The sequence below is a fragment of the Chaetura pelagica genome, unplaced genomic scaffold (genome assembly GCF_000747805.2).
Source record: "Chaetura pelagica isolate M959 unplaced genomic scaffold, ChaPel_1.0 scaffold408, whole genome shotgun sequence".
Taxonomy (NCBI): Eukaryota; Metazoa; Chordata; class Aves; order Apodiformes; family Apodidae; genus Chaetura; species Chaetura pelagica.
The window spans coordinates 358,732-385,603 of NW_009954229.1; the positions used below are offsets into that span (position 1 = coordinate 358,732).

At 45.4% G+C, this 26,872-nt stretch overlaps 1 protein-coding gene across 1 annotated transcript in view; it reads right to left on the reverse strand.

Annotated features, from left to right (window-relative positions):
- Nucleotides 1–26,872, reverse strand: part of LMF1 (lipase maturation factor 1) — a 177,411-nt gene that overhangs the window by 145,660 nt on the left and 4,879 nt on the right. The window contains exon 3 of the mRNA XM_010003575.1: nucleotides 14,437–14,447. Coding sequence (XP_010001877.1) covers nucleotides 14,437–14,447 — 11 coding nt within the window. The remainder of the gene's footprint in view (nucleotides 1–14,436; nucleotides 14,448–26,872) is intronic.

Below are 26,872 nucleotides of genomic sequence, written 5' to 3' on the forward strand. Positions count from 1 at the left end.
TTCTGAAGGCACACACCTTCCCACCTAAACATCAACTCCTACAGCTGCATTTTCTGAATTTCCAATTTCAGGTGTTTAATCTAAAGCATCATATCTTGATTTTAAAAACTCCTCCTCCTCCCCTTGGCCATTAGCTGTCAGGCACGTCTGTTTGAAAAGCTGAACAAGCCAGAAGAGGTCATATCAAGTTGTAAGCCGTGTAAAGGGGAACGTAACCTATTTCTCAGTTAAATAAATAAGACAAAAAGTGGCATTTTAAAGCTTAAAAAAGGGCAGAATAGAAGGGAAGAGCTACAGCTCTGTGTTGTCTCCTTAGACACCTCCCCAGCATCTCCTTCCCCATCCCTCAGGTAACTGTTGGTGTCCCAGGGGGAGCAAAGCAGCCTGGCACACCAGCTCCATGCCATGCCTTCCTCTGGCACAGCTGGACAGATCCAGCTGCACTGAACCTACTCCAGATTTACACCCAGAATTTAGTCCTCGTGTTTACCGAACCATGTTACAAAACCAAACAACAAACTCAAGCTGCCAGCAGCGTTTGCCCCTGTGACAATTGGCGACACGACAGGGCTGTCCCACGGCCCTCCCTCCCTCTGCCATCACATGAGGACAGAGCTCTGCCCCACACTCCAGCTCTCCACCCAAAAATAACAACATTACCTCAGCAATTCAAAACAAGGGACAAGAGTGATTTCCCCATCGGTTTCGACCCTTCGTCCTTCACCTTTCCCATTGCTCCTTTGCCCCAGAGGAGCCTTCCTGATGTCCCCTCCCCACCCTGCACCCAGATTCCTCATTGCTTATTTATTACACAGCTTGTTTATTCCCACCACCACCTTTTTTGGGGGGATCATCTTTGCTTTTCTTACCCCTCCCATACCAAAGTGCCACCCTGTTTTTGGAGAACCACAGGAGGACTTGTCCTCCCTCAGTCCCACTGCTCAGCTCCCAGGCTGTGTGCAAGTGCAGTTGTCCTGTGCCAGCCCCAAACACCCCCTTTGCAGAGGAAAAATAAAAGTCCATGTCTACAGAATCACAGGCTGGTTTGGGTTGCCAGGGATCTTAGAGATCATCCATATCCAACCCCCTGCATGGGCAGGGACACCTCCCACTAGACCAGGTTCCTTCAAGCCCCATCCGACCTGGGCTTGAACATTCCAGGGATGGGGCAGCCACAGCTTCTCTAAGCAACCTGTTTCAGCATCTCACCACCCTCAGAAACAAGAGGCTGGGTGGTGACAGCTGACCAGGCTGGAGCTGCAGGACCTGCTCCTGCTTCTGCTGTTTCCCAGCCATCTCTGGAAGCTGTCCCTGGGTGGGCTGTGTCAGGCAGGTCGGAGCCCAGCCTGCCCACGCAGCCTTGAGCCAGCTCCAGGGAGGTTGAGCAATCCTTGTGAGAGGCTGGGTCTGCTGGGCTCAGACCACAGCCTGCACTCAAGATTCCTTGTCCTACCTCCTCACAGAGGCAAAGAGCTCCACCCCACACCCAGCCGAGCTCGAGGTGACGCTGCTGAATCAAACACGACCCATCGTGGCTCAGAGAACCATGAAACAAAACAGAAAATCACCCCCTATCTCCTCCCTGATACATGTTCATAATAAATGGGTAATCAAGAAGTAACCTCATAAACCTCCACAACTCAGCTACCCATTCCACTAAAACCCTGAGCTCCTTAGTCCAGTTTTAATGGTGGTTTAATCACCTTATAGCCTGAAAACATAGCATAGAAATCAAAATCCCACCACTAAAACACTGTTACTCTAGGCACTGTGCCTAAACCAAGCAGCAACCTCTGGCTCTTATGTAGCAGCTTTACAGAAAGGTCTGGAAGCACCTTGTGGAGAGTCTTGTCCCCATCTGATGTCTCAAGGGAAACAGGACATGGAAGATGCAGTTGATGTGCACCATGCAAGTGAGACCACAGCCCCAGGTTCATCGCCCTCCCTACCAACACCACCAGAGCCTGTCCCCTCTCCATGACAGGTAAATACCCTTGGGGACAGGCCACCTCCTGCAGGCATTAAGCCTTCTGCTCAGCAAGGACAGGAGCTGCTTCTGTTCTTCCCAAGATGCTAAAGCACAACATCCTGTGCCTTCCTCCCCCCCTCAGCCAGCTCACCTGCAGCTCTCAGGCCAGCACCTGGCTTTGCTCCCTGCAGTGCTCCTGCCACTCAAGAGCTTTCCTAGAGGGATTATGATTCAGATCATTTAGCACACAGGAAGGCAGCCCCCATACAAAAAAAAATAATGAAAATACAGAACAGTTACCAAAAAAGTGCCAACTGCTCTAAACCAAGGCACGAGAGCCAAGGTAAGGCAGAGATTTCAGCACTGGAAATTGCAGGGTGGAATTTACTTTGAAATCCTGACACTTATCTCTCTTGATTAATATCAAATATGTTCCTTGGCTCAACACTCCCTTCCTATATAGGCCTGGGAAGAGGGTGGCTCAGCACTGTGGTTTCCCCCAGCATAGAAATGGAAAAGAAGCCTATGAGAAAATGATTTCACTTGCCTCAAAATGAATAAATTAATCCCATTTTTGAAGAGTTTAAGGGAACATGGTGGGTGCAAGGAGGAGGCAGTCAGAAGCACTTGGCTAGGCAGCCTTCTTAAACCAAAACTGATAACATCAACCCATAACTCTCAAGTGCTAGTATGATGTTTAATAAGGGCAAGCAGCCTGCTGAGGGGCTTGGGGGAAAGCAGAAGCATCAGCTTCCACTTCTGTGCAACGATGCCACAAATCATATAAAGACACACAAGATATTTGACCTCCCAGTTGCTGCAGTAAATTCCTTGCAGTCAAACACGATGCTTTGGGGATAGTGAGAAAACCAGTGTCTCCAAGGCCCCAGCTCCCTGGTTGGGTATCTTTGAGACAGGACTGGGCAGCACAACAAACTCTTCTGTTTCAGATTTTGCACATTCCTTCTTGACATTATTTGACCCAAAATCTGAAGGTCAAACAATGCACAAGAACAGCTCCAAATCTCAAAAAATTTGCAGTTTAAATGCTGCCAAGTCATTAATGGTTTTATTTATGCAAATGAGCTCACATTTAATTCTGGGAAGAATCAAGGAAATGAAGTATTTCTGGTTGCTAATAACTTACAGATTTGATCTTAATGCAACTTTGAGGTGCTGCAGTTTCATTTTTTACATGCACACACTAATAAAAACTTCTTGTTATAACAAGTGCAACTGATGTCTAAATTTCTACACCCTAATCCTCTCTCAACTACAACACACCTTTTTTCCTAATTTAAAGATGGCAAAACAAAAGCAGTTTCAACAATCCCCAAAATGCTGAGTTCATTTGTCTGGTTCAGATGTCCATTCAAACCAGTGCATTCCCACAGATCATCTCTATTTCAAGGAAATGACACATTTTGGACAAAGGAACTTTAAGAAGAAATTCATAGATGGCTCCATTCATGTGCTCACTCACTTTTGCAACAATTTCTGCAAAGACAGTGAAGAGTGACAGCTTGTTCCCTGCTCTGGGGAGATCAAGGAGTCCAGCACTTAGAGGAAGATCAAACTTGACCTCTGGCTCCCACTCCATTACCCAAAGCCAGGACTTCTACTAGTCTTCATACGCAGAGTCAACACAGAAAATGCAATAAACTTCAAAATAGAGACTTGTGAAGAAACACACAGACTTCAAAAAGGGACTCTGCCACCAGAAATCCATTAACCTCTTCAGCCCTCAGTAGCATTGAGCAGCCAAATAAATACCCTTAAAAGGACAATTTAAAAGAACCCCCACACACACTCCCCACACTCCTCCTCCTCTATCAAGAAAAAGAAGAAAGAAAGAGCAGTTAAGAGCTCACTAGGATCTGAGCCCTGACACCAGCCCTTTGTTTTATTGGTCAAGTCACTGGATTAGCACAATTTTTTTAATGCATGGCCAAAAAAAATTAATGCCAGATACAAATGGGCAGGAATACTAAAGTATTCTTCCTCCTTTCAAAACGCTGTGTCCATTGCAAGGCTGTTACTGCTCCTCCACATCTGTGTTTGAGCAGCTGGGATCTTTCACAGAGACATTCAGGGAATGGTGCAGTTTTGCTGATGATTCTCCAGACAAAGTGCTTTTAAAATCCTATGACTGATGTAAAAAGACAGAACATCTAGAACATTTAACCTGACCCAAACTGCAGTGCATTTCTGCTCATCAAACAATCCTGATGGAAAGCAACTGAAATCTATGGACTTCCACTCAAACTTCCCCACCTGAGATCAAATCCAGAATAATGGAAGGATTAAGAACATCCCAATAGTGTTGGATTCTTTCAAAAGAGCCCACACTCTCACCAACCTTCCTCAGAGCTCCACACACAACTTTCTTTGCTGCCCAGAGATGCCAAGTCCCAAGACCTCAAGTCTTTGATTTTTAATTCTGCTCCATCCCCATTGCCAACCAAGGGCAGGACTCACCAATCCCAAGAAGAATGGTGCTCTATAACTTTACAGTCAGAGCTGTAATCATCCTCTACAAATTACTGCCATAAAACTTATATGTGATGTATATCAGGTCAGAAAAAGGGCATTTGAGTGGCCACCAGGCACAGATAAATCAGACACATGTTAGAAATGACAGTGTGGTTAATGAAAAATAAAACCAGCAGCAGTTCCTTGGATGTCCTTCAGCTTATTATTATTGTTCAGGGGTTATTCTGGACATCAAAGTTTTTTTAACTTCAGAAAAATAGAAAAAAAACAATAAAACTTGTTCCCTGATGCCAGACTTGAAGTTCTGATGGAAGCATTCCTTGAAGACAACCCTGCTCATCTCTCATTCTTCTCCCATCAAAAGCCTGGCGATATCACAATGAATTTAAATAGCACCTTGCTGAGAAGTGTCAGCCTGTTGAAGCCAAGACTGCCATGGAGCTACTCCTTTGTTTTTGCTGGATTCTTCCCAACTTGTCTCTCTCACTAAAAATCAGAGAAAACTTTACTACCTCCCACTTTTGAGGTGTATTATGCTTTCATGTTGCTCTTCTGGCTTGCAAGACACATGCACTAGAGCCAACTGCTTTCCACAGTTAAAACCAAGTAGAGGGGCTATTCCTGGGCTGTGCTGACTCTTGGCATTTATGACAACTGGCAAAAATTGCAAGGACAACAAGAGTGTCCTTATTCCTGCTCAGCAGCTCCCAGCAGCACACTGCCCATCCCTCAAACACGGTGTCACGTAGGTGAGCACCACGGCCAGAGAGAAGGGGCTGCTCAGAAACAGAAAAAACAGCAGTAACCCATAAACGAGGTGAGGACAAAGTAAAGCCAATACCCTCTGCAATTGCCCCAACTCTTCACAAAATCCTATTGAAAACAGTCACCTGAGCCTTGTTTTTGAAAACAGAGCAAAAGGGAAAAATAAGGCCCAGTACGTATTTACAGGAACAATTTTGTGGCTATTGTATGAGGTGAGCCTTGCTGAAAGACTCTGCTCCACCTGCTACAGGGGGAAAATTATGCTTTTGTGCAATTCAAATAGAAACAACCAAAAGAGGGAGAAGGAACAAACTCCCAGCAGTCCAGAGAGCTGCTGTGACCTCTTGCTAACTCACAGCCTGAGCAAGGTCAGAGCCCTCTACCTGTCCATTTACCTTTTGGGAACCCATCTGTGCTGCAGGACACGGGTGGTAACTCTGCAGATGGCACCTCCCCATCCCTCCTCACTACTGAACAGGTCCAGAATCCCACGCCCAGCCTTACAGTAGGGCTGGGCAGGTGGAGCTCCACTTGGCTGGAGGATGCACAAAACTCAGGACCTTATTGCTGAGGTTGTTAAAATTCCCACAGGCTTTTCAGGAGGAGTGGGGAAATTAATCACCCTCTCCCAGCCACATTCCAATTGGGTAATTACATTTGACCTCCTTAAACCCCTCTGAACAAGTGGACATTGTGCTCAGTTACCCCATCTCACACTCTGCACAGTCCCTGTGCATTACTAGCCAGTGCTGAACCTCACCCCAAGCAGTGACAGCCTTGCAGCAGTGGCAGCATCTCCCCTGCCTGGTGAGAGTCTGAAACATGCTTGTAGGATCCTTTGGCAAAAGAAATGCCTTTTTTTTTTTTCCTCACAAACAAGTAGCAATCAGTCCAAGCTGGGATGTTTGGACATAAGTCAAAATCCTTTTTGAAAACCTGAGCCTGATGGGAGCCAGTGCCTTTGTTCAGATACACCTCTCTATCAAAAGCCTCCTGCAAACATTTTGATGGTGATGATGATGATGATTTTAAATAAATGAGCTGGCACTTTTATTAACCCTACTCTTGTTTTTCTGGTTCTGCACAGGAAGCTGCAACTCAGAACACTGCAAAAAAGTCACAAATTTCAACAGAAAGGCTTAACACAAATCCAGTGTGAGCTCAGGACAGCAACAGTGGAGATACTAAAGCAAGAGAAGGAGAAGTGCTGGCTTTATAAAGCACATGAATTAACTCCTTGCCAGTGCCAAAGTGCTCAAGTAAATCTGTGGAGAGGTGCATATATATATATATATATATGCCTATATACTTAACAGCAGCCAAAGTTAATCAAACTGCTTTGATGCCCAGATTTAAAATAAATACCTACATACAAATTTTTTCCTCTCTCTTTAGAATTTTTTTAAAAGGACAGAAATCTAAGCAGACATTAATGCCATTGCAGTAAGCACATCAAATCCTTCCCTTATAAAGGAGGAAAAAGCAGCCAACAGGGGAGAGAAAGCTTTACAGGAGAAAACGTGGAGGCTACAAAGCTTTGAAGACAATACCCATGCTATTTGCACACAGATTTGCAAACCCAGAAGCTCTGATTAGAATTGCAAATTACTACACCTGCTCCAGGGGTATCCCAGCTCGGGCTGCATGACAGCCCCAAGCACTGCCCCCTCCTGCAGCCCCCTCCCCTCTTCTGAAGCACACAACAAACAAAATCCACCCTGGAATCCACTGCACCCCAAGACCTGTGCAGGACATTTATCCCATCAGACCTTCAAGACCGCCCCCCCCCCCACCCCATCCCCCCCATATCTGTAATTCCTGCAGCTTTCTCCCCACTACCCAGGTTTCCAGGCAGACTGGACACACCAGTCATGAAGCACAGTCTGCATTTCCACCACACCTCCAGTGCTGAGGTTCCCAAGGGATGCAGAGTGCTCCTAGCACTCCCTCCACCTGTGGGCACCCTGCCATGCTGCTGCACAGCCAAGGCTGCTCCCTGCAATCCGTTGATAAGGGCTTTTGGCTTTCAGGTCATTACATACCAGCTGCAGGGAGCCAGTGACAACAAATCTATAACCTGGAGAGAACATCCTTGACCTAGTCTGAAGCCAAGGCACTAACTGCCCATTGGAGCTTTGGGCAATAATTTGTACTGAACCAGAAACCCTCCCCACACAGCACCACGTTCTTGCTCCATCAAGAGCTCAAAGCTTGGTTTAAGCACTACTGACTGAAGCAGGGGATAAGTCTCAGCCACACCAGCAACAAGTGTTTGTCCTCTAATCATTGTCAATGTTTTTCCAAACTATGGAAGGCAAGGATCCAACTTCAAAGAATCATAGAGTGGTTTGAGTTGGAAGGGACCTTAGAGATCATCCAGTTCCAACCCCCTGCATGGGCAGGGACACCTCCCAGCAGCCCAGGTTGCCCAGAGCCCCATCCAACCTGCCCTTGAACACCTCCAGGGATGGGGCAGCCACAGCTTCCCTGGGCAACCTGGGCCAGGGTTTCATCAAACTAAAACTGAAGGAAATTTCATTTCCCTTCACTTTAGCAATGCATTAAGGCCAGAGTCTCAATCAAGGTGTGGGACACAAGCTCCACCCTTGCTATTCACCCAGTCCACCTTCAAACTCCTTTTTCTGAGGAAAAATCTCTGCCTGCAAAAAGCATTTTGGTTTGTTTCCTTTTCATTAAGACTGGGACAAAAGTCAGTCACAAGAGCTGTAGAGAAACAATTTGCTTAGGGAATGGGCTTCCCAGTTTCTGCAAGACCAGCGTTCCCATTCCACCCACTTACATTCCTGTATTAAGAGAAAATCAAATCCCACCCTCAGGCTGGTCACTGGGCACTCAGGTCAGCATCCAGGCAACCTGGCTAATGGGTGAAAAAAAATTAACTTGCAGGAAAATACCTTGTTTGAAAAATTGATGCACTTACTCCAGCACCACCATCTGCATCAGTCCTTGTTAAGTATTTTATCCCTTCAAATCATCTGCATAATTGCTGCAATCAAAGGCACTACTTTACAGTAATAACTTTAATGGCAGATTTTTCCTTAAACATTCTTTTTAAAAGATACCTCCCAGTTTTGGTGCATCCATATGCCAGGAAAAATAAAGAGAGGAGGGAGCACTCAGGAAACACAGTGCAAGGAAGGACCAGTTGCTTTCTGTTTTGTGCCTTGTTTACAGAAAATCACTTTATGATGCTCAAAATGCATCCCAGAACCTAAACCTCTGTCACTTAAACAGCAGGATAGTTGGTAACACTGGCAATTCTCTGGGGTTCTTTCTATTAGTTTTGATATTTGTTATCTGTAATCTTGTTACGGGGGAATCTGGCTTCTTCATAGGCTGAAACAAGGAATTGTAAATGAGAGTCCCTGTCTGACTCTTCAACTTGCCTTCCCTGATTAGAGGTTAGCAAAGAAAACAAAGCCTGACAAGGGCACTCACTACACACAGCAGTGGCTGCCTGGGTGATGGACCAGCACCCTGGGGATGTACCAGGGACACAGGGGCACCACCAGCCAAACATAAAATGCAGCTTACAAGCTTTGCATCATTTTATGCCTTCAGTTCAGTAGCTGCAGAGACCTACAAACAGGGAAGCTACTGTGTCTAAAAAAGATAGATATATAAAAAAGATAGATATCTAAAAGATAGATAGATAGATAAAAGATATCTATATAGATATAGATATAGATATAAAAGATAGATATAGATATAAAAGATAGATAGATAAAAAGATATATAGATATAAAAGAACTGGAAGTCCCTGCTCCAAAATGTTTGTGGTTTCAGGAGACATTGCAGGAAGCCTAGAGGAACAGCCTGTAGAATGACTGTACAAGGTTGATAGTTGCTCAGCACTGTTGGGGCATGGGACTTGCTACAGCAATTTTCTTAACATGGAGGAGCTCTGGCCTGCTTTTCTCAGCTGCATGGAGACATGAGCATAAGAACACAGACAGTGGCTCCAGTAGCAGTGTAAAGTTCATCTTTAAGATGGGCAAGAACCGCTGGCCCAGTATTGAATATAAAATAAGGACTTAGAGCAAACAGGCTAAGAACCAACAGGAAGTTAGCAGTAAAGCCAGCTGGGATTTCCACCATCCAGCTCCTGCATATGATCCTCAGGTCCATGTCCTCCAGATAACACAGCTTCATTTCAAAGCCTGGGGTGCTCTGCCATGGCAGCTGCATCAGCAAGCTGATGCTGGGATGCTCCTCACAGGAAGCTCAACCAGGACCCCAGAAGCATCATGGCCTTGTTCAAGTAGGATCCACACCATGTCTGCAGAGCAGCTCCTTCCCCAGGCAGCATCAGCAGAGGACCTGGGGGCAAGACTTCCACTTAAATGAGGTTCTCAAAGGAGCCAGGCCTGAATGAAGACACGTTGGCCTCTAATGCAGGCCTAATTACATTAAAACAAAATGCTTTCGTGAACATGGAGAAAGGCTGGGGAGAGAATCAGACAAGCTATAAATTAAAGCAGAGGATATGAATACCATGCAGGCTGCAGTGTTAGGGTTAACGTGGGTCTGGAAACAGTTTAGTGGAAACCTGGTGTGGCTAGGGGCCAGCTCTGAGCTGAGTTGCTTTGGGCTAATCGTTTCCTTCAGGCAGGCTACTCTAGCACACTAATAGGTTTTAATAAAAACTTCCAATTGGGCCAGTAAACCCCTCATTAAGCTGTTTTTAAAGCATGAATTTAAGAGCGGCGAGGGTAAAAGGTCACGAGGAGTATTTAATTCACAACGGCTGGCAAAAGGTGCTGTTGTGATTGAAAACACCAGAGTTCAAGTGTCCAGGGCCACATAAACATCCGACTCTGTCACTAGACCTGGTTAAGTGACAGCTTGAAAAATAGATTTAATAAGACAGAGAGAAAAGTTTCCCACTCTTACAGCAGAAGTAAGACCAGCAGATCACAATATCAGCCAGGAGCAGGAACAGGGGGTGAGCAGCCCTGTCCCTCCCCTCCCGGCATGGGGGAAGGATGGATCAACAGCAGCCTCTGCCCATCTGGGTGTTCAACCCCCCAGCGATTCCCAGGGCCTTGCTGGGATACTCTTTCCTCAGCTCCCTGGTCTCCTGCTGGGAACAGAGCAAAGTTCTCCAGGAATAACACAGAGCAGCCCACCCTCCAGCTCCTGCTGCCGGTGTCTCTCTGGAGCCACAAGTGCCACCCGGACCCTGATGTGCTGCCAGGGGGAAAGCAAACCTCTGCCAGGGAGCTCTGCTCTTGGGCAACCTCACACCCACCACCCTGACACTGCAGATGGGTCTGCAGGAATCAAGGGCTTAGCTCTGGGCACAGTTCAGCCCAGACACAATCTCATCTCGGAGCATTTTACAACTAAGTTTCGGAGCTTCACTAGTGCAGTTTGACCTCAGTTGTTTCAACTTGCTCTCTCAGTTTCTTCAGGACTGCAGCACTGCTCACTGCCACAGTGCAGCCAGGATGGGAACTTCACCCTTTCCTTGGAAATCTGCACTCACAAAGAAGAAACATCTCAATCTGCAAAAGCCAGAACCCCAGCTGTGCACTCTAACATGCCATTTAATGTCAATGCACATCTACAATTCCAGATCCCTGAAGACCTTTTAAAAGAAAATCCTCCTTGGAACAATTTGCATTGAAGTAAAGGATTTAACAAGTAATGGAGAATTACATACACTCGGCTCTCAACTTTTTATTCTACTTCTAATCAAAACACACTTCATCTTAAATTCTGAGATGATAGATGCAATATAAAATTGGAGGGCAGGCACAGGTACAAACTAGATCATTTGCTTATCCCATGTTTACAGATAATGGAGAAAAAGCTAGGACTTGAATTCACCATTCAATGATTGTCTTCTATCCCTATCAAAATTAACAAGTTTATTATAAAAGGAAAAATACACTCACCAAAAAGCAAATATTCTTACTTTCAAAATATGCTTCTAATTCTAGCCATGGAGTTGGACTGCAAAGAGTGCAGAAGCAGGGCTCTCTGGAACAATCCCCAAGGAAACATTTGCTTTGGCTCCAAATAGGGCACTTTTGTGCACCAGGAATCAAATAAGATCAGCTGCCTCTCAATCCTTTGTGTTCAAGGATCCCATTGATAACCATAAGGGAAACAGAGGCATTTCTGTCTTTCCTGCATATCCCTTGCTGGGAATCCAGGTTGCTGCTGAGAGGTACCTGAGAGGCATAGAGGCATCAGTGTGGGGTCAGAATCTCCCTGCATAGTTGCATCATTTTCCCACACCACACCTGGACTTTCACCCCCCAGAGACAGACCTGATTGTCCATCACAACCCCAGTGATCTTTGCAGCCTTCCTGCAGCTCTGCTTAGCTCTCCACTGCTGTCTCTTCCCACCAGCACCCTCAGGACATCCATCAGGCCAACAAACTGCCTCCAGAATATCTGAGGCTTCTAACACCATTGTAAGGCAAAAAAGAGGAAAGAGGGCAAGGAAGTCCATAAAAGAGCACTATTTTTTTTCAAAGCCTGTGTTAGAACAGAGATAATCAATCACTACATTAAATCAGGTTTCCATTAAAAAAAAAAAAGACCTTGAGGGCATCTCAGACAGAAGCATCATGAGGAACTACTGCTTCAGGAGAACACCCCACTGCTCAGAAAGGGTCAGAGACAGCAAAGGTGTCAGTGCCACAAATCTGCTGAAGCAGCAGCTTTGGCCTCATTCTCAGCCAGGAGAAAAGATGTCCTTAATTTTAAAGAAGCATAAAAAAAAAAAAAGTTGCTTTTGCTGGTTCTTTCTAGTCCCAGCACCACAGCTGCAACCTTCAGAGAGAGGGAGACCTGCCGTTTCTGGAGCTAAGCCAGGACCAAGGGTGCTGAGCAAGGCCAGCTGGCTCGTGGTGGCACACACAGGTCACCAAGACACCTAGAAAAGGGCTTGAACAGAGTTTCATGGAAGAAAGCCCTTGGAATAGCAAAGCAAATGGAGGAGATTCAGGCTGAGGATGAAGTTACCACTGAAGCTCAACTCTCCAGGAGCAGCCCAGCTGTTGGTACTGCAGGTGTGCTCCATCCATCCATCCATCCATCCATCCATCCCTGAGACTCTCTGCAGCCTCAGCTCACTAGGAAGACCCAAAGCAACCCAGTGTACACCAGCCAAGGAGCAACTCCCACCAGAGCACAGCCCAAACCAGGGAGAAGGGGCCATCCATCCCCCCCAGTGCTCCTCACACACCTGAGCTGTGCCTGCCCACAGGGTGCTCCCTGAAACACACCAGCAGCTGCAGCCACACTTCTACCCAAAAAACACTAAATAAAGGCAAGAAGCCACTCCAGCTCAGCTCACTGAAGAGCAGCACTGACTCCCAGGCTGGTACCTGCTGCAGGACCTGCCCTGCTGAGCTCCTCTTCACCCCTCCAAGAGAAGTAAGTCCAACCTGACCTGTGCTTTGCACTGTGAAGGCACTCACAGGGCTGTTTCACAGCTCCTTCCCTGAAGTGAGGAGTGGTTTTAACAACTGTTACCTGACAGGAGTAAGAGCAAAGAGCAAAACCTGTGGCAATACCAGTTGATCCCGTTTGGCCTAACAGCTTGTTGTTATTTTCAGACACTGGAGTGCTTTAAAATTCATAGGGACAGCCTGCAGTTTTAATAGAGGCTACCAAAAGCCATCCTAAGATGTATCAAAAATCCCACACTTCCTGGAGGGGAATAGGAAACAGTCAGCATTTACAAAGATCTCTCCAGGAATATTTTTTTTTTCCCCCTTAAGATCTTGCTTTGAAGTAGATGCTACCAAAGAATAAGGCTTCCAGAGCTCAGCAATATTTAATGTACTTCAACAGCAATGGATGACAATGTTGTTGTTTCAGCTATATTATAACAAAAATATTGTGGTTTTCCTGTATCCTAACAAAAGTAACTCAAGATTTACATCTCATTCATCTTATTCAGAAGTAGCCCTTAAGCCAAAAACAAGGAAGGGAGAGACCCTACTGTGTACAAAGGACCTCAGTCATCCTCATAGGGTGGCTTCCCAGTTGGGACATAAAGGAAGGCCAAAGAAAGATAAAACACCACTTGCAAAAAGTGGTTTTTCTACAGCCATCAGTAAGAGCAAAAAACACAAACAGAAGATGAACTTGAGTTAAAACCAAGATGGGTGTCCTCACTAACCTGACAAAATCTGGGTGCATATTGCAAAGTCCAGCTGGTTAAAATATCCTCATCCAAGGTGAAAGTATCAGCTGAACCACAGAGGAGTGGAAGCAATTCTCCATCCTCCTCTGCTTCTCCCCTTGGTGAAGCACCAGCTCAATGACCCCCCACACACTAAACCATTTTGTTCATTTACAACTTATTAAAACAATAAATTAATAAAAAAGGAGACAGATGCAATTCCCTGAAGGAGGTGAGGGAGGGGTGCTCAGTCATTACTTTTGCAAACCTTCATAACACAGACACAAATGGACTTTGACTGCTCTTGTGCCTTGCATTAGAATAACCACATTTCTATTTGTGACTGGCTAGTGACAAGGTGGGAATAGGAATCCCCTTTTCATCCAACAATGAAGAGGCATCCTTCTCCATCCACCCACCAGCAGGAACAGTTTTCCTAATATTTTCACAGAGAGAAACAGCTTTTTCTACTGGGATTTTTAACTTCCTGTTTAGGCTCCAGCTGTGGGTTGGAGCATTTAATGCTAAAAAAATAAACCAAACAACCCAACCTGTGCAAAGCACAAATCAACCTTCCAGATCTCCAAGGGAGTAATATCTGCCCCACACACACCAGTGGGAAAGCAGATGATACCAATAAGAGGTTCTTGACATTCATATAAATGTCAAGTGAAGAAGGAATTGGAATTTAGGTGAAACATGCTCCCTTGCATGGGATGGCCTTCAGATCTCTCTGCCCTGGGTTGCCTCAAGCTTATTTAAATGCTCATCTTTAACATCACCCTCCAGCTGATGCTGTTGGTACTCACACAGCCCTGCCACCAGGTCTCCTTCTATCTCAATTTACAGAATTTACACCAGCCTTCCTTTCCTCAAGGGCACACAGGCAGAAATGAACTCAGTGAAAGGCAGAGAAAGGAGACAAACTTAGACACTTGGCAGAGAGAGCCAGACAAAGAAAGCCAGAGTAATGTAAAATCTACATACCCACAAATGCACCAATAATTATAACTGCAGATTCTCTCATTTTTATTCACTTACCAAAGGAATACCTGCAAAACAAAATTAAGAAAAAGCAAAACAATTAAAATCTGTTGATCAGTTCTAGCAAACTATGTCCCATATTAGTTCTCTTTCAGGCTTCACACATTTTGAGTTTCAAAACATCTCTGTTGAGGAGCACAGAGACAGGTCTGAAGCCTGTAACTTGCAACTCAAAGGCATTAAATGATAAATTGCTGCTACCTGGAAATGCAAGAAGAGCTAATGACCTCATTTCTGGAAAAATTAAGCTGTTAATTAACACTCCAAGCAACTGGCCACCATTCTTTCAATAAAGATGCAAAGGCAGCACATCCAGGAGAGACCACAGAGTCCCAAATCACAGCACTTCACAAAGGGCTGCTCCTCCCCTTCCCTCCACCTGCAAGAACTCCTCTGGGTGGGCAATCTAGCTGATAGCACATCTCAACCAGGTTCTACAGCAAGATCATTCATTCCTTGTTTCCAAAGGATGCTGAGCACTTGCAAGGCAGAAGGCATCAACCAAAGTTGTTAAACACATCAAGCCTAACACACACTTCTGCTCTGATGTGAAGCCCACACTGCTTAAAAGCAGGAAGTTACTTCTTGCTGGTGAAATTTGATTGATTTTTTTTTTCCCTTTTTGAACACAGAGCAGCCTAAAGCCCACACTGCTTAAAAGCAAGAAGTTACTTCTTGCTGGTGAAATTTGACTGATTTTTTTCCCTTTTTGAACACAGAGCAGCCTAGTCCTGTGTCCTCTGCTGAGGGCTGGGTACTCCAAGCTCACCAGTTCTGTTTCAGGAACAGTGACACACACTGTATCATTTTCATGGGAATTTTCAGAGCTTTGGTGCATCATTTAACTTCCTTTTTTAGCTTCTCAGCAAAATTGCAGTTAGCCTTGGCTACAACAGAGTGATTTTCTGCAAGATCACCAGTTCTGATTAAAAGTAAACCCCAAAGGTTAACAAGTTTTAAGATGCTGCTCTTCAACAACCTGTGTTTACTCCCACTATGGCTTCAGTCCCACATCAGGGCTTTATTATTTGTATCTGCAGCATATTGTAACACATTAGCCAAAAAAAACCCCAACAACAGAACCCCAAAAGAACAAAAAAAAAACAAAACATGCCAAGCTTTTAAAGATTTTCAGAAAGATTTGCTCTTCTTGAAAATGCCCTGAACAGGTCAGCAAATTTAATACTCACACGCATGTCGTTGCAATAGTTCTAAAATCCATCAATCTAAGTGTTTAACTACATATTTAACAACAATTTCATACATATACTGGTGTTTAGAGAGCAATAACTCTAAAATGTACAATAAGTTTTACCTTTCTTAATAAAAGCAACTCTTTATAAAGATATCTGTCATTAAGGGCAACCTAACTTTGCTATTCTCCACCACAGTTGTGGTGCAGTTAAACAAACTTGTACGAATTATTCTTATTTCTTGGCAGAAGTTAAGAACCCCCTGAGGCTCATTTAAAACACACACACAGACACACACCAAATGAGGAATTAATAAAATATTGTATTCTTCTGAACCACATTAAGTTTTCTGACGTGTGTCTGTTGCTGATTACATCAATCTCAGCTCCCTGACTTGTCATGTGATGACAGGCAAACACTTGTGAATTTATTTCTCTGAAGAAGCCTGTGATACAAATGCCAAGGAAACCAAACCAAATGGCCACTCCACAGACATAAAAGCAGCAGGGCTTCATGCAGGGAGTTTGGGTTTATTTTAATAGGTACAAACAGGCAGGTACCCACTTCCCACAGACTTCAGGTTGCAGTTTGAAACCCAATTACCCCTTTTGCTTTTCAAGGTCCTCTTCCTTGCTCATAAGGAGCAAACAGAAATGTTTCTTTTTTTAAATGGATATTTTTTCCCCCCCCATTGCCTGCCTTGACATTTGAAACATTACTGACAGATAATGACAAGTAAAAACATGCATTTGATTTTGAGGGTTCCAGGGGTTTTGGCAAATTTCAACAGAGTAAAACTGCACTGTCAAAACCAGAAATTCTGCAAATTCAAAGTAAATTCCATTCGGAGTTCCTAATTCAAATTAAAACATGATGTCACTTTTGTTTTCCTGCTGGAGAAACAATGTAATTAGCCACGACTTGTCATTAGAGGCCAACTTCATGTCGCACTTAGAAAGGCTGTGAGCATCAGCTGGGAATCATAAACATCATCAAATATTTGGGTGAAATTGTTTTCACCACACTGTCATGCTGATTAATTCGAGCTCAGGCATGTTCCTGGAAAGCAAAAGCTGATATAGCAAAACATGGTTTGAGCTACATTAAATGACAGCCCTCCTGATGGAAACACGTGTCAGTGGCCGTGGGGGAGGCAGGGAGGGGCCAGGCTGGGCTTGAAGACAGGGCTCTGCAGGAGCTTCCCAGCTCTAAAACCAGCCCTGGGCACCAGGCACCAGCTCCCAGACAAACCCAGCAGAAAACACCTTCTTTTCTGTAGAACATCTTTTCTTGTTCCCTGTGTGCAAAGGGAAACAGAGGGATGATGGTTTCTCTTTGCTGAAGGAGGAAGAAAAGCAGATCAGCCAGAGAAGCCCAAACTGACATTCCTTCTCCACTCCTCTAGCCCATAGCTACACAGGTTATTTAATGCAAGAGTTGTCTGGGACCAGGACTCCTCTTCTAAGTCTGTAAAACATGACAAAGTTCTAAATAGACTCTATTAAGAAATAGTATTAGAACAGACAGAAGCTCCTATCTTTAGATCTCTTGATGCTTACTAGGAAAATACATCTGTAACCATAAGAAAGAGATTATTCACATCCCAGGGTGTCCAACACCACAAGATTCTTCTAACTAAACTGATTTCCACAGGCAGAATAATTCCCTGCTGCATCCCTAATCTGCAGCTGGTGTTAACAGCTTCTCTCACTGTTCTCCATGGAGAACATCCTCTCCAGAAAGTGAACCCAGATGTCAGCTTCCATCTCCATTATGAACCTCTCATTCTCTAGGCTCTATAACGTGGGATGAGGGAAAAGGTACTTGGGTAGTAAAGACACATTTTCTATTCTCTATCAGAATATGGCTCCAAATTCTGCTGAAACCTGGTTTCCACAGCAGCACCTCTCCACAATGGAAATCAGGTAGAAGTTACCCTGTGAGGTATCTCTTCCCTGTGAAGGATGGAAAGATGACCTTAACTACCCAAGTCTTCTCTCCAGTACCCAGCCAGGGAGGGGAGGATGAGGGAACCATCTCCCCAGGAGACAGCAGCAGCATCAAACACAGCAGGCAATCAAATGGACACACAAGTGGCAGAGGGAAGAGCTTCCTTCCAAAACTTCAACAACAGGGAAAGCTGGATGAGCTGCATGCCATGAATCCAGGCATTGCACTGGGGGAGAAGAAAAAGGGTAATCCATGGAAGTATAGAAACTGTGGAAAACCCACCTAGCCCAAGACAGGACTGATGGTGTGAGAATCACCTCTGATAGCAGAGACAGGCTCCACCTCCCTCTCCAGGTATTCAGCCCAGTGTTCCTCCACATGTATATTTACAAGGCTTCTCCTTATGCCTAACCTGCATCTTCCTTTCCACCCTGTACACCAATAGCTTCTTGTCCTATCCACATGGAGACAGTGATCACAGACAACAGATCCTTTCCATTCCCACCACTGCTTTCACTCACTTGAAGATCTTTGTCTCCTTTCCCAGTTTTCCTTTCTCTCAACTAATCAAACTCAGTTCCTTCAGCTTTGCACCATAACAGGCCACTTTCTTCCCCACTGCTGAGGCTTGTGCCTCTTCTCTGCCCAGTGTGAGGTCACAACCACTTCCAGCACAATGGGACAACCAGACATGAGATACTGGCTGACACCTCCCCAGCCCCAAGAAATGGAAAACCTCATCCAGTTATGTCTTGCAGGTGACATTCCTAAAAGTTACTGTTTACATGCATGAAAGCTTCCTTGGTGAACCACAATATACCAACCAAATTAAAGCTGTGAACACTTCAGGACAAAAACGATGTCTTGCACGTGACATTCCTAAAAGTTACTGTTTATATGCATGAAAACTTCCTTGGTGAACCACAATATACCAAACAATTAAAGCTGTGAACACTTCAGGACAAAAACCCCATCTTTTCAATGTCCATACATGTTCAGTACCTGGCACCTGGGGATCCACTTCCTCAGCATCCTGCTTCAAAACAAAGAAACCAGTTGGCAAAAATTACTTGCAAGAGACAATCCATCCAAATGGGATGACACAATTAGTCAAGTGCACCATTAATTTTGGAACATCATTAACTTAAAAGTGTGGGGGCAAGAACCATTTTTGACAGCTGGTTTCAGTTGCTGCCAAGCCTTTAGTGTTGCACAGCAGACGTGGGGGGAGGAGATAAGCTAGAATGGTGGCAAATGAAACCACTTGCCTGGTTTCTGGATTCACTTTGTTGTGGTCACAGATCTCTCAAACCTGGGATCCTGCCCTCTGTAATTACAACATCCACATTTCAATGGAAGGAACCGGGATAACAGTTTTTTAAAAGAAGGCTCAAGGATGAGGTTTACTCCCCAGTTTGCACATGGGGCTGGGAAAGGTGCCTGAGCAGAGCTGGGCTCAGCAGGCAGGGATCAGGAGGGGATGGATGTCCCGCCGGGCGCTCCCACCCCCCGTCCCACGCGAGCAGCTGCTCCCAGGCAACGAGCCACCCAAGCACCAGGGACTTTTCCCTTGCAAGGCAGAGAACCAGGCTTGGTTAAGAGACCAAATGTGTATTACCCAACCGAGCCTCAGCACTCATTAACTGTTCTGTCCGTGCTCATTTCCAAAATGAAGAATTATTACAAGCTCTGGCTTATGCAACTGCTGAATTTGCCAAACTTCAGTGATGTCTGCTTTGGTTAAATGCTTCCAGTGCCAAAACTAGATGCTAAAATGTCAGCCTTGGGAACCATATTCTGAGCTGACCCTCCAGCCAGATAACGAGTCCAAAGCATGAAAAGTGGAAGGAGGAGCCAGCAGCAGCATCACAGCCCCTTCCCTTGGCCCTGCCCAAGCCATCCCGGGCTGCCCGACCTGCCAAAACTGCTGCATTTCCCCAGGCAGAAATGAACTTGGAAAGCACGTGCACAGAGGGTAGAAACAGACATGGATGGAAAATAAGGGGCTCCGCATCAGCCTGAGCACATTCAAGCCCTAGAACAAGAGGTCAGTCCCACCATGGGTGTTTTGGTGCAGTTTGTGCCCAGGAAGGTGGCACAGGACGGGTGCTGCAATCCTGCTTCTTCAGGACCCCAGCAGAAAGGTGCTGTATTTCTGCTGCCAGCATGCTGGCAGGTAAAATCCAAGGAAAACTGCATTGCTGGTGTTCCATTCCTTAACCAAAGAAAAAACTGCACTAATTCATCTCTCTCCAAAGGCTGGTCCCCCAATGCCCAGCACTCCACAGCCCCAGTTGCAATTGTCCCTTGAAAGCAGCAGCCTGCAACAAGGCTACGGGGTTCAGTGAAGGTGTGGTCATTTCCTCCACACTAAGTTCATAAAGACATGAGTTATTCTACATTTTCCACCTACTTTCTACCCCGGACCCTTCTCCCAAGAGAGCTAACTTGTTTTTGCCATCAGTTGCCTCCCCTTCTCCCAGCCAGAGCTGGAGCATTGCTCCAGCAACACGGCTCAGCCCTGTGAGAACCCCGTGCAGTAAGCCCAGCCCAGCCATGAGCCAACACCACTGGTAGAAAACACTGTTCTCAAGAATAAATGTCTGGATGAAGACCCTTAGGGAAGTTAGTAAACACAGATCCCACCATGGCTTGGACCCTTCCCTAACCCCTGATTGCTTTTCAGCTGTACCAATCACTGCATTAACATTCTTTCCAACCGCAGCTGTTGGAGAAGCCAGATGAGTTAACACAAACGTGTGCTGGACCAGGCTGGGTGCATGAAGCTATTTGGCAAGTTGCAGTTTCAAAAAAATAAATTAAATAAATCATGAAAAAGCCATTATTCATTCTTTTCCTAAATCTTTCAGCTGTGGAATCAATACCCAAGCCTACACACTGGATACAGCTGGCAATTAGATGTGCCAGATAATAAGCAATTAAAAAATATTTGTCTCTGTCTCTGGCAAAGCCCCATGGTACATCAGACAGTGCACGGCCCCTGCACCAAACATATCAGCTTCTGATAATTTCTTCGCTCTCATTTTCTCATTGGCCATGATTTGCAGAAGTGAGGGGAAGCCAGAGGCAGTTTGTGCAAACAGTGGGGTGTTCCTGGCTGTCCTCAGAGCACCCCCAGCTCCCACAGCCACGGCTTCACCCCCTAGCCCAGTACAATTGCTGCTGATGTTTTCATGTGGTCTTCTCATGAAGTCAGGTGAGTGGCAGGGGAAGCAGGAAGGAGGTGAGAGGACATTGCTGCCTGCTGCTGCTGACACTTGCTGTGCCATTACACCATGACATTGGGAGGTTCCAGCATTTTGTCCAGCTTTGCACCAAGCGTCCCCACCGCTGCACCTCTGGGTCTTCTGAGCACTGGACACAAGTAACAGTCCTGACTTTTGGACTGGGATTAACATGAGGAAGGGTGATGAACCAGGACTCAGAGGACAATCCTACAGTGCACACTGACCAGGCAGAGCACTTGTTGGGGCAGGAGGAGCTGGCTGGCAATTGGATGCTGGAGGGAGCAGCACCCAACAACGCTGCAGCCCCTGCAGCCCCTCCCGGGACCCTCAGCACAACACTTTTCTACTCTAGACAAGCACACAATCTCTTCTATGTATGGGGAATTAATTTATAGAGATCTCTGGCTTTCTTACAGCAGATTTAAATTTAAAAAGTTGTAAGTCAAAACACTACATGCAGCTGATCATGCTTAAATATTTAAACTCCTCTTTAGTTGCCTTCTTTTCAAATTAAATCAGTTCCTACAAGCACTCACAGTATTCAGACAGCAGTAATCTTAGAGGCACCACTTGCTACAAAACAAAACCAACAGCCTCAGCAGTCACACTGCAATCTCCACGCTGCAGCTGCTGAAGAAACCCCAGCACACCACTTCACCAAAGCCTCTTCTCTTGTTTTTCATATCGTGTTTCAATGGCAAGTTAGACTTGCCACGGGTCAGTTCTTCTCTAGGAATATATTCACAGAAGGAGGCAACAACCAGACCTGGTGCAGCCCAAGACCCCACCAAAGCATCCCTTGACAGCCCTTAATTCTTCTGGCAGCTCCTTTTCTACTGACAGCTCACAGGGATCCTCTCAAATCCATGTCACAGCAGGACCTGGCTTCTTAATCAGGTTCATCTCCACGTGCCTTTCCAGTCCACCTCACTCACACAGACTAATGCATGGGGGTTGCAGTAGAGGCAGGCAGGAGCACACTCAAACTCCTTGGACATCCTACATCAACTGTGCTCTTTGCTCCCACTTGCACCTTTAAAAAAACCAGCCTAAATCCCTGGCACACAACCCAGCACCATCTGCATTTCACCCCAGTGCCTCAACCACATCAAGCAACCTCCCACTGCAGAGCACATACTTACAGGTCTGAGGGACTAAGGAAGGCCAAGCAGCCATGGCATCACTCTGCCCATTCCCAGCCATGCCAAGACCCAGGCAAGGAGCTGGCAAGGGGCTAGCCCCTCTCCAGGACTGCTGCTAAACCAGAGGCCAGCCTGGGGCAGAGAGGGGAAACCTTACACATGCTGCAGGGGAAACGCTAAATGATTCATTTCTGACATCAGCCATGATTAAATTTTAATCTCTCAAACAAAAATATGGTTCTCGTTAGCCTCATTAGCTCCCAGTTGTACTGCAAGGCAGCAGTGTCACATGGCATTAATATCTGGTTTCATTAATGTGTCATATCAACTGCTCACAGCCTTCTTTGAAACCGATCCGCTCCTTCTCTTCTGGGTGAGTAGGAAGTGCCAAGAAGCAGCTTCCTCGACAGGAAGGATGACCCCCTGAGATCCTGCAACTCTTGGTTTACGTTTCTAGAGATAATCTTTTCTTTCTGGGGAAAGAGGGAGGCAAGTTGGGAGCAAAAGGGATGCGAGGCTGCGATCCACAATAACAAAGAAATTCCTGAGGTTTATTGCCAAGGCCAGGGTCAGCTAAAGGGGTAAGATATTTCACGTTTTCTTGTTGTTGTTGCCATTGGGATATTTTGGAGAGCTAGAAAAATAAAACCAGGTTGCAAAAAAAGGTTCTTTGCAAGTGGGTTATTTGCAAAGCCTCTAGCAAACTTCAAATTACCCCAAGTCAGCCTGTGCCTCAAGGTGACATTTGTTAACATGATTCATCTAAAAACCTAGATACTTTCTTTTAAATACACAAGTTGTACACTGAATTCAGGCACAGCATTCATTTTTGCTTGCATTTCAAACTTTAATATCTGCAAAGCTGATATCAATTAAGTCTTGCAGTCCCTCAGTACAAGCTTGTGTTACTTGCAGACAGGCAGATAAAGCATGACAAAGACTGATGGAAAGACCTTGCCTAGGTCACACAGCAAAGTGTAGCCCAGCACATCCATTCCTGGCTGTACACTGAGGTCTCAGAGTCTTCCACAGTGAACCAAGTGCACTGATGAAACCCAGGACACGCAGGCTCTTGTTCCCTTGCACAGCTCCTAATCTTTAAGTGTTTGCTTGCTCAGGGGCAGTCAAAAAAGTCTTACTGAATTACCCATGCTACTTAATAAAATGTGCATGAGCTCAAACACACCCATGTGGATATGTTCATTCCCCCTTGATCTGGCTCTGGTCTGCTGGAAGCTTGAAGGGAAATTCCTCCATCTGCGTTTTGCATGTCAGACCAGGACTCTTGCAGTCATAAAATGACTATCTCCATAAGTGCTCTGCCCTTGTCATAAGAGGGTCACAAACAAGTGAAAAGTGGGAATGATGTTTTGCTAAACTCAGCCCACAACTCACACACTGGCTGCTTTACACGCTGGGATAAGAAACTCAGAAGAGCTCTGTTTCTAACCTTGGATAGGTAGGATGACACCAGAAAAAACAGAGCTGTAGAATATAAAAGGAAATAAAGTGGGGACAAGATCCATTTAACGGCTACTAATGCCCTCCTGGAGAATGAAAACACAGCCCTGAGCATCTGATCAGCCCCCTAACAACCCTGGATTTCAGCCTGAACCAGTCACCAGTTCATCTGCTACCACACAAAAGACTGATTAAAGTCCTGCATAGGTCAAGTGGTTTTTAATGAGACATATAAACCACAAAGCCTCCATGACATACAAGTCTTTCCTCTTTCTCTTGTAAATGAACTTCTGAAGACAGTAATTTAATTGCAATTAAATGACATGTCTCAGAGTCCTACTTTCTCACCTGGCAGTACACCTGACCCTCCAGTACGTCCTTAATATTAAAATTAAAAGCTATTAATATTATTTCCAATCAGCTTTTAATGCAAAAACACTGGGCATATGGGGCCAGAAAGACTAAGGCATGTCCTCCCTTCCATGCCCTGTCAGCAGCAGCTCCACCAACAGAGGGAAGAACCCACTGAAAAGAAAAGTGTAGCCCCCTCATGCTGTAACTTTTTATTTATTGGCTTGTTTAAGCTGTTCCCTTGAGCTCTTGTAACTCTACCAGCATCTTAGTCAGGAAAGAAAAAAAAAGGCAATAGGATTTAATACCACAATTCTTGCTTTTGTATCAAATGTCTTACAAACCAGACTCTCTAACAGTGGGCAACATGCTTTGTAAAATGAAACAACACAATAACCAAGGGAAAGGAAGGCGTTTCGGATGGGGGGTGGGTGGTTCAGTGAGGAAACAACAGAAGAAGAAACAGGAGATCAGTGGCAGAGTAGTTTAAAAGTTTGTTTATATAAGAAAATGTAATAGCTCTCTGGAGACACCTTACTGTGGGATAAAAGTGATTTTATTCCACAATTACAAATTCACTTCAGAAGTGCATTGGTTATTCTGGTACAAAAAGGATTTGACTTCTGCTGGAAGGTCTCTCCCAGAGAGCTTGTCCTGACAAAGGACTTCTACTGCCACTGGTGCATCCCTGCAGGCCTGTGCTCCATCAGAAACCATAGGGAGTAAAACCACAAATGGAGGTTACGTGAGGTCACATGCAATGAGCATTTTTACTTTCAAACAAAGGGGCAGCTTTTCCCATCCCTGTTTAAATGTATGACATTCCATGACACTAATATTCAGGAAAGAGGAAGCAGGAAGAAAGGCAAAGCCACTTGTATTGGACCTGAGGAGCTGCACTGCTCTTCTAAGGACTGAGCCTAGATAATCTAGATCTGCAGTCTACAAAATGGACCCTGATATGAGGATTTCCCACAAAAATTTAAGCATCCTTAGCTCCATCAAGTAACTTGTATCATACCCAAACTGAGACCACATTTTACTATTATTATTTTACTGAAATTAGGCATAATCTGCAGAAATTAAGAAAAAGAAAGGTTAAAATTACCATAACAATTACGCACTTTCCCCAGCCTGTGGGTCAGGCCTTATATCTTCTTTTGCATTGGCAGATTTTTAGATTCTTGACAGTCTTCTCCAACTTCAAAAGGAAAAGTTCAAAACAAACAATCAGTATTTTAAGAGACACCCACTGAGGCTCTGATGCTCTGGTGCACAGTTACAGACATAGCCCAGGACCCAGAGAACACGTCCAGGTTTGGTCTCAGCAGACCCCAAACACCACGGTGGTTCTGGGAACAGAATGCCCAGAATTACAAAAGCTTCCTGGTGCATTCCAAGTTCCAGTTTGGCACAAGCACTCTTGGCCCCACATTTCACAGTTACCAAAAATCCCTGCTCTCTGAAGGGCAGCTTAGTTTGGAGACCCATCACATCTGCTTTCAGAAGGTTCACCTGCACTTTGGCAGAGCTGCCAGGGAACTGGCAAAGTCAAGGGCTCAGAGGCAGGAGAACACCCTGGCTCTCTGCATTTCTGGTCACCAAAGTAATCCCTGTTCCACAAAACCCATCACAAACAGCAGCCCGTTCACAGAGCAGCTTTCTTGAGGGTTCTAGCAGCCTCAAAAATCCTTTAGCTGGTCACTCACTGTGCTGTCACAGCCAGCTCAGCTGTCCCCAGGCACTCAGTGTATTCCCCAGGTGGAGGTTGGACACACCAGGGCAGGCAGCACGTCCTGCCCTTCAAAGGAGATGGATTGCTCTTCTAAAGCTTCCTCTGACTCTGAGCCCAAGCCAGCTGGACAGCAGTTGAAAGACTCCCTCCTTCAGCAGTGCCCAGTATCTGGAGACTCCAGCCCAAAACAAATAGAAACATTTAAAATTAAAATAGAAAAAGAAAAGACGATAAAAGGAATAAATTGTTCCTCACTGGCCTGAAGAGGAAAACTCTGTTCCTCCTTATCACTCCATATCTCCCTTGAACTGGCTTCCCAAGCAACTACTGCAAAGGGTTTTTCTGGATCAGGTCAGCCCATGGGTCCCTGCCCAGCCCAGCAGTGCCAGCCTGCAGGAACCCACCCCTCCAGCTGAAGAGGAACACCACAAAAGGCTGCAATAATGACAAAAAATTAAAACGTGACCACAGGAGGATTTTCTTCCTCATTTCAGATGCTCTTTGCTGAGCTATCTCATAACTCTGATCAGGACTGCCTGACAACAATGCTGTCCTTTCCCCCATCATAAGAAGTCACTGTGGTCTTCAACAGATGTTTTGGAGAACAATCTGAACTCATCAAAACCCCTCGATCTGCCCAAATTTGAGAGTAAGACAAAGCTAATGAACCATCTAACCCCACTTACAAACCAGGATGAAAAGGGAGTTTTAAAGCCAGCCTTAGGCTTAAGGTCAGCCCTGCCACCCACAATCTGCAGCAGAATTCATGAGGATCCAGCTACTCTCAGCTCACCCCTCGTGCCACCACAGTTCCCTGAAGGACAGTGAGAAATCAGTTTACCCCTCCTTTGCTCTCTCCCTGCGTGTCCTGGTACTGCAGGCACCCAGCACCCCTTCTGCAGGAACTGCATGTCACACTGCATGCACAACAAGAATATGGCTTTGACCACCCAGTGACCCATTTCAGAGGATCTAATGAAAAATGTAACCACAGCTGAATGAACTGTACTGCTGGGTTGCTTTGATTCTTTTCCCTCACCCCTATACAAGAAGAACCTAATTTCCTGTTTCATATTTCCGACGCCACAATAAAGACGAGACGAGGTTGAGGCAATGGCTCCTTTCCCCCCCTCTTTTCTTTCTCATCCCCTTCCCCAGAAGAACCTGCCCTGTTCCCTTGGTGTTATCGCTGTAGAGCAGGAGGCACCTGCTCATGTCACAGTAACTTTTAAACTCTTAGGCTGAAGTAGCAAAGGAGGCAAATAATCCAGCCTTATCTCCAATATCAGAAGGCAATTCCTTTCAACCACAGCATCCACAAAACACAAACCCTGGGCTCCACTTGCATTCCTG